The sequence below is a fragment of the Panthera uncia genome, chromosome A2, assembly GCF_023721935.1.
Source record: "Panthera uncia isolate 11264 chromosome A2, Puncia_PCG_1.0, whole genome shotgun sequence".
NCBI classification, from domain to species: domain Eukaryota; kingdom Metazoa; phylum Chordata; class Mammalia; order Carnivora; family Felidae; genus Panthera; species Panthera uncia.
Window position 1 is genome coordinate 78,138,953 of NC_064816.1, and position 14,844 is coordinate 78,153,796.

Consider the following 14,844-nt stretch of genomic DNA (forward strand, 5'->3'; position numbering starts at 1 on the left):
TGGACTGTATCCTCCAATTAAAAGACAGTTTGCAAAATGAACTTTAAAAAGTAAGTGCCAACTACGCTGTCTATGAAAAAGGATTTTTAAACAGATAGACTGAAAGTAAATGAATAGAAAAACATATACCATGCTAACATTAAGCATAAGAAGGCAAGAGTGCCTTTATTATTACTAATATTAAGCATAAGAAGTGAAGAGTGTTTTCATCATTAGATGAAGAAAATTCAAGACACAGAATATTACCTGAGATAAAGCAGGGCATTTTGTAATGATAAAAGGGTTAATTCAACATACAGCCATAACAATCATGAATATGAATATCATAAATAACAGAGATTCAAAAACCAAACGTAAAGCTGACAGAATTCATTGAAAAATTTAACAACCCTCTCTCAGCAACTTATAGAACAGCTAAGACCCCCCAAAAATGTATTATACCGTATGCTCATTTCAATGGCATGTGACACAGAAATTCACAAGATAGAACCATATGCTGCCGAATGATAAAATAAACTGCAATAAATGTAAAACAACAACAACACTGAAATCACATAAAGAATTTTCTCTGACCAGATGGAATTTAGTTAGAAACCAATAAAATAAGAGATCTATAAAAATCTTAAGTATACAAAAATTTAAAAATAGACTTCTAAAGATCAAAGAAGAAATCAAAAGCACAATTAAAAATCTTCTAAAAAATGATTTTTAAAATGCAACATTTCACAGAACTAGAACAAATGATCCTAAAATTTGTATGGAACCACAAAAGACCTTGAATAGCCAAAGCAATCTTGAAAAAGAAAAGCAAAGCTTCAGATATCACAATTCCAGCCTTCAAGTTATATTACATAGCTACAGTATCAAAATAGTATGGTACTAATGCAAAAACAGACACATAGATCAATGGAACAGATTAGAAAAACCAGAAATAAACCCATAATTATATGGTCAATTAATCTTTGAAAAAGGAGGAAAGACAGTCTCTTCAATAAATTTCAGTTGGGAAAACTGGACAACTGCATGCAAAAGAATGAAACTAGACCACTTTCTTACACTATACATAAAAATAAATTCAAAATGAATTATAAACCTAAATGTAAGACTTGAAACCATGAAAATCCTAGAAAAGAGCACAGGCATTTATTTCTCTCACATAAGCCATAGCAACATTTTCCTAGATATGTCTCCTGAGGCAAGGGAAATAAAAGCAAAAATAAGCTATTGGGACTACATCAAAATAAAAGCATTCTGTACAGTAAAGGAAATAATCAACAAAACTAAAAGGCAACCTAAACGGGAGAAGATATTTGCAAATGACTTATCTGATAAAGGGTTAGTATCCAAAATATATGAAGAACTTACACATGTCAACACCAAAAGGCCAAATAATCCAATTAAAAAATGGGCAGGAGACATGAAAAGAAATTCATACAAAGAAGACATCCAGATGGCCAACAGACACTTGAAAGGTGCTCATCATCATTCATCATTGGGGAAATGTAAACCAAAACTACAATGAGATGTAAACCAAAACTACCTCACATCTGTCAGATGGCTAACATCAAAAACACAAGAAACAACAGGTGTTGGTGAAGATGCGGAGAAAAAGGAACCTTCTTGCACTGTCGGTGGGAATGCAAACTGGTGTAGCCACTGTGGAAACCAGTATGGACGTGCCTCAAAAAGTTAAAAATGGAACTACCCTATGATCCAGTAATCACACTACTGGGTATCTACCCCCAAAATACAAAAAATACTAATTTAAAGGGATATATGTACCTTTATGTTTATAGCAGCATTATTTACAATAGCCAAATTATGGAAGCAGACCAGTGTCCACTGATAGATGAATGGATAAAGAAGATGTGGTGTACATATATAAATAAAGGAACATTACTCAGCCATGAAAAAGAATGAATTCTTGCCATTTGCAACAATAGGGATGGAGCTAGAGTACAATGCTAAGCTAAATAAGTCAGTCAAATGATACTCTATATGGAAAACTCAAAAGATTCCACCAAAATACTGCTAGAATTGATTCCTGAATTCAGCAAAGTTGCAGGATATAAAATCAACACACAGAAATCAGTTGCATTCCTATACACCAACAATGAAGCAACAGAAAAAGAAATCAAGGAATCGATCCCATTTACAATTGCACCAAAAACCATAAAATACCTAGGAATAAATCTAACCAAAGAGGTGAAAAATCTATACACTGAAAACTATAGAAAGCTTATGAAAGAAATCAAAGAAGACACAAAAAAAATGGAAAAAGATTCCATGCTCCTGGATAGGAAGAACAAATATTGTTAAAATGTCGATACTACCCAAAGCAATCTACATATTCAAAGCAATCCCTATCAAAATAACACCAGCATTCTTCACAGAGCTAGAACAAATAATCCTAAAATGTCTACGGAACCAGAAAAGATCCTGAATAGCCAAAGCAATCTTGAAAAAGAAAACCAAAGCAGGAGGCATCACAATCCCAGACTTCAAGCTATACTACAAAGCTGTAACCATCAAGATGGTATGGTACTGGCACAAGAACAGACACTCAGATCAATGGAACAGAATAGAGAACCCAGAAATGGACCCACAATGTATGGCCAACTAATCTTTGACAAAGCAGGAAAGAATATCCAATGGAATAAAGACAGTCTCTTCAGCAAGTGGTGCTGGGAAAACTGGACAACGACATGCAGAAGAATGAACCTGGACCACCTTCTTCTACCATACACAAAAATAAACTCAAAATGGATGAAAGACCTCAATGTAAGACAGGAAGCCATTAAAATCCTCGAGGAAAAAGCAGGCAAAAACCACTTTGACCTCACCTGTAGCAACTTCTTATTCAACACGTCTCCGGAAGCAGGGGAAACAAAAGCAAAAATGAATTACTGGGACCTCATCAAAACAAAGTTTCTGCACAGCGAAGGAAACAATCAACAAAACTAAAAGGCAACTGACAGAATGGGAGAAGATATTTGCAAATGACATCTCAGATAAAGGGTTAGTATCCAAAATCTATAAAGAACTTTCAAACTCAACACCCAAAAAACAAATAATCCAGTGAAGAAATGGGCAAAAGACATGAATAGGCACTTCTCCAAAGAAGACATCCAGATGGTCAACTGACACATGAAAAAATGCTCGACATCACTCATCATAAGGGATATACAAATCAAAACCACAATGAGATACCATCTTACACCTGTCAGAATGGCTAACATTAACAACTCAAGCAACAACAGATGTTGTCAAGGATGCAGAGAAAGAGCTCTTTTGCATTGTTGGTGGGAGTGCAAGCTGGTGCAGCCACTCTGGAAAAAAGTATGGAGGTTCCTCAAAAAACTAAAAACAGAACTACCCTATGACCCAGCAATTGCACTACTAGGCAATTATCCACGGGATACAGGTGTGCTGTTTCGAAGGGACACATGCACCCCCATGTTTATAGCAGCAATATTAACAATAGCCAAAGTATGGAAAGAGCCCAAATGTCCATCGATGGATGAATGGACAAAGAAGATGTGGTGTATATATACAATGGAGTATTACTCGGCAACCAAAAAGAATGGAATCTTGCCATTTGCAACTATGTGGATGGAACTGGAGGGTATTATGCTAAGTGAAATGAGTCAGTCAGCGAAAGACAAAAATCATATGACCTCATTCATATGAGGACTTTAAGAGACAAAACAGATGAACATAAGGGAAGGGAAACAACAATAATATAAAAACAGGGAGGGGGACAAAACATAAGAGACTCATAAACATGGAGAACAAACAGAGGGTTACTGGAGGGGTTGTGGGAGGGGGGATGGGCTAAATGGGTAAAGGGCACTAAGGAATCTACTCCTGAAATCATCGTTGCACTATATGCTAACTAATTTGGATGTAAATTTAAAAAAATTAAAAATAAAATTAAAAAAAATAAAAAAATAAAATAAGTCAGTCAGAAAAAGACAAATACCATACAATTTCACTCATATGTGGAATTTAAGATGCAAAACAAATGAGCAAAGAAAAAAAAAAGAGCGAGAGAGACAAACCAAGACACAGACTCTTAATTATAGAGAACATATTGATGGTTACCAAAGAGGAGGTGTGTAGAAGGATGAGAGAAATAGGTGATGGGAATTAAGAAGTGCACTTGTGATGAGCACTAGGTGATGTATGAAATTGTTGTATCAGTATTTTGTACAGCTGAAACTAATATAACACTGTATATTAACTATACCAGAATTAAAATAAAAACTTAATTAAAAACATTAACTCAAGGGTATACATGTACCCTGATGCTTATTGCAACATTATTTACAAAAGCCAAATTATAGAAGAAAAAAATGCAACATTGCAAAATGTGGGGAATACACTGCCTTTAACAGACTTATAATTTAAATGCTAATATTAACAAAAATTCTAAAAAAAAAAAACTGTCTAAAATCACTGACCTAATGTTTTATCTGAGGAAGCTAGAAAAAGAGGAGCAAGGAAACTCCAAGTTAATAAAAGAAAGAACATAATAAATAAAGAGCAGAAATCAATTAATACATCAGAAAACAAACAATAAAGATACTAACAAAGTGAAAAGTTGGTTCTTTGAAAATAAAGTCTACCCTCATTAATCAAGAAAAAGAGAATACATATATCAATATCAGGAATGAAGAGGAAAGAAATACCACTACAGATCCTATAGGCATAAACAGGAATATAAGGGAATACTCTGCACAGCATTACGTGAACAAATTTGACAATGTGATAAAATAGACAAATTCCTTGAAAAGTACCACTTACTGAATGTAAAGTCAGACAAAACAGAAAATAGAATAATAAAATATCTATTAACTTATACAGTAATTTCATTCTAGACAAACATGCTGAAGTAATACATTGGAGAAAGAAAGTTTTGTCAACAAATGGTGATGTAACAATAACATCCAGATGGGAAAAAATAAATCCGGATTTCCTGACTCAGATTAAACACAAAAATTAGAGATTGATCAAAGGTAAAAGCAAAAATTTGAAAGCTGCTAGAGGAAAACATAGGACAGCTTCATGATTGAAGGCAGCCAAAGATTTCTCAGGACACAGAAATCAATAGCCATAAAAATAATTGGTCAATTAGACTTCATCAAAATGGAAATCTTCTCATCCAAATACACCATTAAGAAAATGAACAGACAGGGGCACCTGGGTGGGTCAATTGGTTGGTTAAGTGTCCAACTCTTGATTTCGGCTCAGGTCATGTTTTCAGTTGTGAGATTGAGCCCCGTGTCAGGTTGACTGTGGAGCCTGCTTTAAGATTCTCTCTCTCCCACTCCCTCTGCCCATACTCTCTCAGTCGAAAGAAAGAAAAGAAAAGAAAAGAAAAGAAAAGAAAAGAAAAGAAAAGAAAAGAGAAGAGAAGAGAAGAGGAAAAGAAAAGAAAAGAAAAGAAAAGAAAAGAAAACAGAATGACTGACCAGGCAAGCCACAGACTGAGGGAAAATACAGAAAAACAATGTTACAAAGGATTGTTCCCAGAATATATAAAGAACTCCTCCAACTCAGTAACAAAAAGACAATCCAACTGAAAAATAAATGAGCAAAAGACCTGAACAAAATTTCACAAAGATATACTAATAAGCAGTAAGCACATGAAAAGTACTGAACATCATTAGTCATCAGGGAAATGTAAAATAATACCAGAGGGATACCACTGCACACGGGTAAAATTAGAAGACTGACAGGGGCACCTGGGTGCCAGGTGGTTGGGTGGCTGACTCTGGATTTCAGCTCAGGTCATGATTTCACGGTGAGTTTGAAGCCTCTGTTTGGTTCTATGCTGACAGCATGGAGCCTACTTGGGATTCTCTCTCTGCCTTTCTCCTGTATGCACACACAGGCATTCTCTTTCTCTCTCAAACAAATAAATAAACATTAAAAAAAAATAAAAGACTGACAAAAATGTTGGTGAGGATGTGGAACAACTAGAATTGTCATATGTTGTAGAAAGGAGTGTAAAAGGGAACTTTGGGGGAAAAGTCTGGAAGTTTATCATACCTACTCAAATCAGTGATTCTATTCCTAGGTATTTACCCAAGAAGGGGAAAAAATATATATATCATCCATATATGTCTTCATAAAATGACTTGTCTAAGAACATTCATACCAGTTTTATTTATAAATGCCAAAAATTAGACATAGCCAAGGTATCCAACAACAGGAGAATGGATAAACAAATTAAGCTTTCTGGTTACCTGCTTCCACTTTTGCACCCTCTGGTACATTACAAAACAACAGCTAGGTTGCTCTTTAAAAAAAAATTAGATATTACTTGCCTGCTAACACCTGTTGTAGCTGAAATTAAGTCCCAACTCTCACAATGTCTATAAAGGCCCTATGATCTAGCCCTCAGGTACCTCATCTCCCACAACTCTCCATGAGTTCTGCTTCTGGATCTGTATCTTGAAAATGATAGATCCATTCCATTTTCAGGGCTTGCGCTAGCTACTCCTCTATCTGGGGAGCTCTGCATCCAAAATTTTATGAGCCTCTTTCCCATTATTCTGGCTTGAGTTCAAGTGTCCCTTCTTCAGACCCTCCCTGATTACTAACTGAAGTAACTTTGTTTTCCCCATTCTCTATCCTATTACCCTCTCTTATTTATTCATTGCACAATCTGAAGTTATCTTTGGTTATTTGCATGCTTATTGTCTTTCTTCTCAGGCTGAAGGTAAGCATGGAGACTATGTTTTTGTTGACCAATATTATGCTCAGTACCTAAAAAAGTTCCTGAGATAGAACAGGCACTCAATAAATACATGTTGACTAGTTACTGCCATACTCAAGGTTGTCTTCAAATGTTAACAGAATCTTGAGAGCAGTAAATAAAGACATAATTTATACCTTTCTTCCAAAGTATTAATATAGATATTGAAAGAAATAAAGGAATTTATGAAATGAACACTTCCTTAATAATTAAGTTTAAAACATAGTGACTTGTTCTATATTATAGATAATAAACTGGAAGAGGAGAAAGAGAGGGATAGTTTATTGAATAACTACCACGCATTGCGATGTATTTTATATACTGTTGACCCTTGAACAACATGGGTTTGAACTGTGTGGGGCCACTATAAATATACAGTACAGTACTGTAAATGTATTTTCTCTTCCTAATGATTTTCTTAACATTTTCTTTTCCCTTGCTTACTGTATTGTAAGAATACAATATATAATGCATATAGCATACACAATACGTGTTAAATGACAGTTTGTGTTATCGGTAAGGCTTTCAGTCTACAGTAGGCTATTAGTACTACTTTAATTATTATCTCAACAACCTTGTGCTATGTAAATGGCATCCATTTTATGTAAAAAAAAAAATGCAAACTCAGAGACTTGGTAATTTGAGAAAGTCACACAGCTAATATATGGTAGGACCAAAATTTACCACCAAATCTACTTCTAAAGTCTATACTTTTCCACACTACCAGAGATCAAAATATGATAACTTAACAAATGTAAAACTTTTTTTCTTATTGTAAGAGATTCTTCCAAAATAAAACTCAAAGTTTATCAATGATATTTACAAAATAAGAATTCAAGCTTTATTTACCTTCATATATTTGTAGATTTTTAAGAACAACCTAAAGCCATGGACACAATTTATATTTTGATAAAGAAAATTATAAATTATAGTTCTTAACACTGTACTCAGGTCATTTTCTTTGAGTGGACAGAGATTTATCAAAGAAAAAGAAAACATTTCATCTTAAAATCCCTCTAGTACTTAACAGTGAGAAAAAGTTCATATGAAAAATTAACAAGAATTCATAATGTTAATCATTTGTACAGTTTGAAACCATCTTCAGGGGGCGCCTGGGTGGCGCAGTCGGTTAAGCGTCCGACTTCAGCCAGGTCACGATCTCGCGGTCCGTGAGTTCGAGCCCCGCGTCAGGCTCTGGGCTGATGGCTCGGAGCCTGGAGCCTGTTTACGATTCTGTGTCTCCCTCTCTCTCTGCCCCTCCCCCGTTCATGCTCTGTCTCTCTCTGTCCCAAAAATAAATAAAAAACGTTGAAAAAAAAAAAATTAAAAAAAAAAAAAAAAAAAAAGAAACCATCTTCAGAGATGTAAATTGCTGCTCATTTCATCCTTGCTACTACTATTCTTTTCCAGTATGGATAAATAACCATTTATTTCCACTTTTAGAGAGAAGGGTTTTTCATTTATGTTTCACATTTCCATCCAAGAATAATACTAGCATGATCATATCATATTGTATTACAAATAGTCCTCAAATTCATATCTGCCTAAAAGGCCTTCTAGTTGGTAATGAAATTCCCTGTGCCTCATTTTGCAACATTCTCCTTCTTTCCCCATGTCTAGCATTTTCTCTCCCCAGCTGGCTCAGCTTCTTATCAGCATACCTTTTTGTTCACACTAGAAACTTCCTTTACTATGCTTAGGTGTGTCCTCTGATGAAATGGCCTGAATAGTTAACAGTAAATCTCAATTTTCCAGTGGAACACAGGTAAATCTTTCTGTCTTGTCTTAGTTAAAATGATTTACAACTATCATGAAAGAAGCCTTTATTTTCAACTTAGTCCCTCATTGAACATAAAAGTTATAATCTCTGGAAAATTATTTAAAAAGATATGTACTTTAAGTCAGAAAATCTAGGAGTGATAGTGCAAAGGACTAATGGACATGTTCACTATTAAAATGAGTACAAAGAAAGGAAAAATTTAAACCATCAAAAAGGACAAAGCCAAGAGGCCCTGGGCATTCATCCTGGCAATAAGCCACAGCCTCCCCTCAAAGGTCCTCATTTCCCATCCATACTCCCAACTCTCTAAGGCCTAAAAACAACCACCACTCGGGGCGCCTGGGTGGCGCAGTCGGTTAAGCGTCCGACTTCAGCCAGGTCACGATCTCGCGGTCCGTGAGTTTGAGCCCCGCGTCAGGCTCTGGGCTGATGGCTCGGAGCCTGGAGCCTGTTTACGATTCTGTGTCTCCCTCTCTCTCTGCCCCTCCCCCGTTCATGCTCTGTCTCTCTCTGTCCCAAAAATAAATAAAAAAGGTTGAAAAAAAAAAATTTAATAAAAAAAAAAACAACCACCACTCTTATGCCTTTGCCTATAGGTAAGCAGGTGCTCCTTGGGAGAGAGAAAAACTCTATCTAAACTATCTGGAAAGCTGAACTTTTCTCCCACAGGCACAGCATCACATGTAGTGAAGAGGTCTTAAGTACCATTAGCCACTATTAGTTCTGGCCTGGGATTGGAACAATAATTAAAATGACAATTATTTATTGAATTTTTACCATATGTCAGACACCATGCTAAAGTACTTTATATATATGATCTCACTTCTTACAATAACCCTCTACAATAGGTACTTATTATAATTTCTATTTTTTTCAGATGTGCAAATTGAAGCACAGAGAAGTTAGGTAATTAGCCCATGTATAGGAAGTGGTGAAATCAGGAGCACCTGGGTGAATCAGTCAGTTAAGTGTCCCGACTTTTGATTTTGCTCAGGTTATGATCTCATAGTTTCACGAATTCAAGCCCTATAGGGCTCTGCACTGGCAATGCAGAGCTTGCTTGGGATTCTCTCCCCCCCCCCCCCCCCCCTCTCTGCCCTTCACCCACTCTCCCTGTCTCTGTCTCCCTCAAATAAATAAATAAACTTTAAAAAAAGAAAGTGGTGAAATCAGAATTCTAACTTTATTCTTATTGATACCAAATCTATAATTATATAATATATACAGGATGATGAGTCAATGAATTTTCAGAAACAATTTTACATATTCATACATTGGGTCTGCCTATATTTGACTTGCATATCAGGAACATATCAGATTCATGAGCTAAACTTCAGATTTTATTTATAAAATATCACAAATATAACTATTTTTAAAAGCATGCAAAATTTACCAACTAGCAGCTTAGCACATACCTACTGTGATGTTGCCCATGTTGCTGTGTAATGTTATATTGCCTGTAAAAGAGAGAGAAAAAAAGACAATTTTATATATTAGGGAAAGTCTAAAAATGAACTATTATAATATATGGTTTTCTATAACATGGTTGGATATTCACAATATTATTTAATAACACTGTTATTGTTGTTGGCAATTCTTCTCAGTAGTACAAATCTAATAAGAGAATTAGCTGAAACTCTGAAATAACTAGCTTTAGTCATCTATACAAACTCTCTTCCAATATTCCACCTTAATGTTCTCTAGCATAACTACAAAACAAACCACCATACTCTCTGGGAAACGTGGATGAAAAATAATGATACTTCTATAATCCATAAATGAAAAAGTTGCTTAAACGTACTATGTATTTTTAACATAAACATTGCTGTATTTATCAGACCACTCAAAGCCAAGTTTTAAGCCAACTAAAATAACACTGAAATAATCTGTGGAAAAAAGTTATTACTGTTATTTTTCAGGCCGTGATGCCATGTCTGTTAGATTAAAGTAGTTTCTGTGCCAAGAGTCAAAGAGTTTAGGGCAGGAATAATGAACACATTGAAGTATGACTAACAAAGAAAAAGGTTTCAGAAGTCTTTTGATGAAAACATATTTTCCAGGAAAAGTATAGGATACTGGAACTGCTCTTCCCAGCCCCCTTTCCCCCAATACCAAAATTCATAGGATTTTTCTTCATATGTGTGTTTATAGACTTATTCCTAGACCCATACGATCTATGTTTACTGTACTGAAAATGTCATCAAGGTTACCTCTTCTGTCATAATTCCAAAACTACTAAAAGAGTAAAGGAATAAATTTTATCTCACAAATAATCTAGGGTAAATGAACTCATTTATTTAATTTCTTACATCCTGTAAATACCGACATGTATCACCAGCACCTGAGAAAAAGCAAACAAATCACTTGATTCATTTGTCAACAGTCAGATGTATTTTGATTGCAAAAATCAAAGAGTCTTATATTCCTTCATGTGAGGATATGAACAAGGAGTACATTTGTGTAGAAATAAAACTTGGTTTGTGTGGAGAAATTAAGCTCCTAAAATTATTTTCAAGTCTCAGTAAGTTACAAAGTTATAAAGATCCTTTTAAATGTGTTATGTAAATATTATTTCATCGGTGTGTTCTAGACACTCTCTTCCAATTTTCAAACCCAGTAAATGCAGATTCACCATCACATGCAAACAGTGGCCAAAGATCATATAGCTTCTAAGGTGGCTTTCAAAGATCCCTGACTCCTGGTATTCAAGCCCTGATATAATCTCTTCCCTTCATGCATAGGTTGGACCTAATAATTTAACACAGAAAATAAGGCAAAAGTGATGGGATGTTGTTTCCAAGATTAGGTTACAAAGAGATTCTGGTTTCTGTCTTGGTAGCCCTTTTCTGCTCTGATGGAAGCCATCAGCCAACTGCCCAAGACGCACACTAGGAAGGAATCAATAGAGGCCTCTAATGAACAGGATCTGAACTCAAATCCTGCCAGCAACCACGAGTGAGCTAGGAAGCAGACTGTCCCTTAGTGGAACCTTTAAATGACCCCACAGCCCCAACTGACAGCTTCGTAACAACATCGTAAGAGGTCTTGAGGCAGAGGATCCAGTTAAGCCACACCAAGATTCCTGACTCATCCAAATGTAAGATAATAAGTGTTTGTTGCTTTCAGCTGCTAAGTTTTGAGGTAATTTGTTACACAGGAAGAGGTAACTAGTACAGATGTTGAAAGCTAAAAGAGGGGTGCTGCCATAATAAATACTTAAAAATGTAGGAGTAGCTTTGCAACTTGGCAGTGAAGCAGAGGCTGGAAGGATTTTCAAAAGCATGTTAGAGAAAGCCTAAATTGCCTTGAACAGACTGTTAGTAGAAAGCTGAGTATGCTTTCCACAAGGACTCAGATGAAGTGAGGAAAATGTATTTAGAAATTGGAAGAAGGAGGGGCGCCTGGGTGGCTCAGTCGGTTAAGCATCCGGCTTCAGCTCAGGTCATGATCCCAACAGTCTGTGGGTTCGAGCCCCACGTCAGGCTCTGTGCTGACAGCTCAGAGCCTGGAGACTGCTTCAGATTCTGTATCTCCCTCTCTTTCTGCCCCTCCCTGACTCACCTCTGTCTCTATCTCTCTCAAAAATAAATAAACATTAAAAAAAAATTTTTTTAATAAAAAAAAAGAAATTGGAAGAAGGAGCATCCTTGATAAGTAGTTGTAGAAACTTAGCAATACCATTACCTTCAGTAATGTGCATGCAAAGTAAGAAATGTGCCTTAATGAACTGAGGGATTTAACTAAGATTTCTAAGCAGGTTAAAGTATTGTAAGTGCTACTTTTTTTTTTTCACTTACTGTAAAATGCAAGAGAAGAAAGATTAATCTAAAGGAAGGACTGTTAAACAAACAAAACCAGGGCACAAATAGTTTTGAAAATTCTTAGCCACTCCAAACCATTAGAGACTCTTAACTATAGAGAACAAAACTAAGGGTTGCTGGAGGGGAGGTGGGTGGGGATGGGCTAGATGGGTGATGGGCATTAAGAAGGGCACTTGTGATGAGCACTGGATGTTATATGTAAGTGACAAATCACTAAATTCTACTCCTGAAACCAATACTACACTATACATTAACTAACTTGAATTTAAATAAAATCTTGGAAGAATAAAAATTCAAAAAAGAAAAAAAAGAAAAAGAAAATTCTCAGCCCCCCGAGATGACAAAAGATGTTAAAGGTGGGAATAGCTTTCAAACAAAGTTTGAATCCAAGAGCATTGGCAGAACATGGCCTCAAAATGAAGCTGAGAGGTGACTGCAAAGACCACAGAAAGATCAACAGTGGTACCTTATAATAATAATAATAATCAATTATACAAACAATCCTTTAAAAAGATTAAAAGTATGTTTCACAGATCCTCTCAATCAACAGTCAATACTTCAGAAAGCTTGAGTGCATTTTACCTCAGTATCTCTGCGGAAGCCCACATTTTGAAGAGATTCTTGGATGTGGCTTTTATCTAATGAGTAAACCCCAATGTGATTCACAGGAGGCTGACAAAATTTTTGAGAGAATAATAACAGCAAGCACACCGCTAAACTGAACTGAAAGGAACAATGACAGTACAAGGTAAAAAGAGACCACTGGACCCCCAAAATTCTGTCAGGCAGCCGACTGAGAAAATCACTCACATGCAAACATACTTCATGAAAAAGGAAGGATGACTCAGAGGAAGGAGCAAAAGCACAGAGGGCAAAGCATGAAATGCTAAATAATTACTCCCAGGCCTTGAGAAATAAATCAAGGAAACTCCAATATTTGCCCACCCAAATTTTAAAATCACTATGGAGCAGTGACCTCTTTATGCCTCTCATTTTCCTCCTCTTGAACAGTAAGGTCTATACCAATTATCTTATACCTGTCCCATGATTGTATGTTGGGTGTGCAGGTAGGTTGTGGGGGAGGGGTGGTAAAGTGGGGGGGGGGTGGCTAGATAACATCTCTTTAGTTCACAGGTCTTCAGATTCAGAGAAACTGTTCTTGATGAGTTGTACTTAAGCAACTACACCTGAGGAGTCTCATCAGGTGATGAGACTGATTTTGATGTAGAGATTCTGGACTCTGATGCGGTGCATAATGGGATGAAACTTTTAGGAAACTTGGAAGAAAGGAGGTGTATTTTGCATGTGAGAGGGACATTTGGGGGAGGGGCTGGAAGACAGACTGGCCATCCAAAGCCTTACAGGATATCTGGGAAGATATACACATGAAAAATTAAAAATCAGTATTTATTAATAATTATAAGTGACAGTCCTAAGTTAACAATATGTATTAGGTGCCACGGCCACTCAGAGGAAAGAGACTAAAATGACCAGGCACAGATGAGAATGGTCATATTGGAGATGTAACTAGAGCTGAGATTTTAAACATGGATAAACTTGAATATTCTGAGGAGGAAAATTTTTCTTGGAAGAAGAATAACATAAGCAAAGGTAAAAAAAAGTAGAACTACACATGCTATGTTGAAATCATGCAAATCAGTTAAGCACAAGCAATTAGGCAAGTCTATGAGGACGGAGATCATGTCTTTCTTATTTAGCATTATATCCTGAAAGGTTAGTACAGTGCCCACTACATAGTAAACATTATCATTTTTTAAACAAATGTTCAAATTAAGTTTGGAAAAACATGTGAAGAGCAATCTGTAGAAGAGCCATAGAGTGCTAGTCTTCTACTGACTTTATCCTAAATTGATGAAGTCAGTGAAGAATTTCAAGATGGATAACAATAAGAAAACCATGCTTTAGGGAGACTAACCTAGTGTGAGACAGTGAAGACATTCACTCAGAATTCTCTTTATTGCTTCCACCTCCTGAACACTTCAAACATAAGATAAAGTAGACCACTGATTTTTCTGATTATAACTGTTAGTAAAGAACTGTAATAGTTTTATAGTCAGTCCTTTAGCAAGCGAGTCCAGTTGCCCACTCAGGAAGGCAAAAGAGCTTTATTATCTTACACTAGTCTTCAATTAAAGCTATAAAAATTTGCTATTTTTTTTAACATTTATTTATTTTTGAGAGAGAGAGAGAGAGAGAGAGAGATTGTGTGAGCAGGTTGGGGCAGAGAGAAAGGGAGACACAGAAACCGAAGCAGGCTCCAGGTTCTGAGCTGTCAGCACAGAGCCCAATGTGGGGCTCGAACTCACGAACCGTGAGATCATGACCTGGGCTGAAGTCAGACATTCAACCAACTGAGCCACCCCGGTGCCCCCCAAAATTTGCTATTTTTTAATGAAAATATGTTCTTTCTCAAAAAGCCTATCATTAGCGCTTATCATGAAAGTAAAGTGACCTCAAAG

General features: G+C 36.1%; 1 protein-coding gene across 1 annotated transcript in view; it reads right to left on the reverse strand.

The window, feature by feature from the left end:
• FAM185A (family with sequence similarity 185 member A) overlaps window positions 1-14,844 on the reverse strand; it is a 73,148-nt gene that overhangs the window by 27,059 nt on the left and 31,245 nt on the right. Inside the window, exon 5 of the mRNA XM_049642866.1 lies at window positions 9,959-10,000. Within this exon, the coding sequence (XP_049498823.1) occupies window positions 9,959-10,000 (42 nt within the window). The remainder of the gene's footprint in view (window positions 1-9,958; window positions 10,001-14,844) is intronic.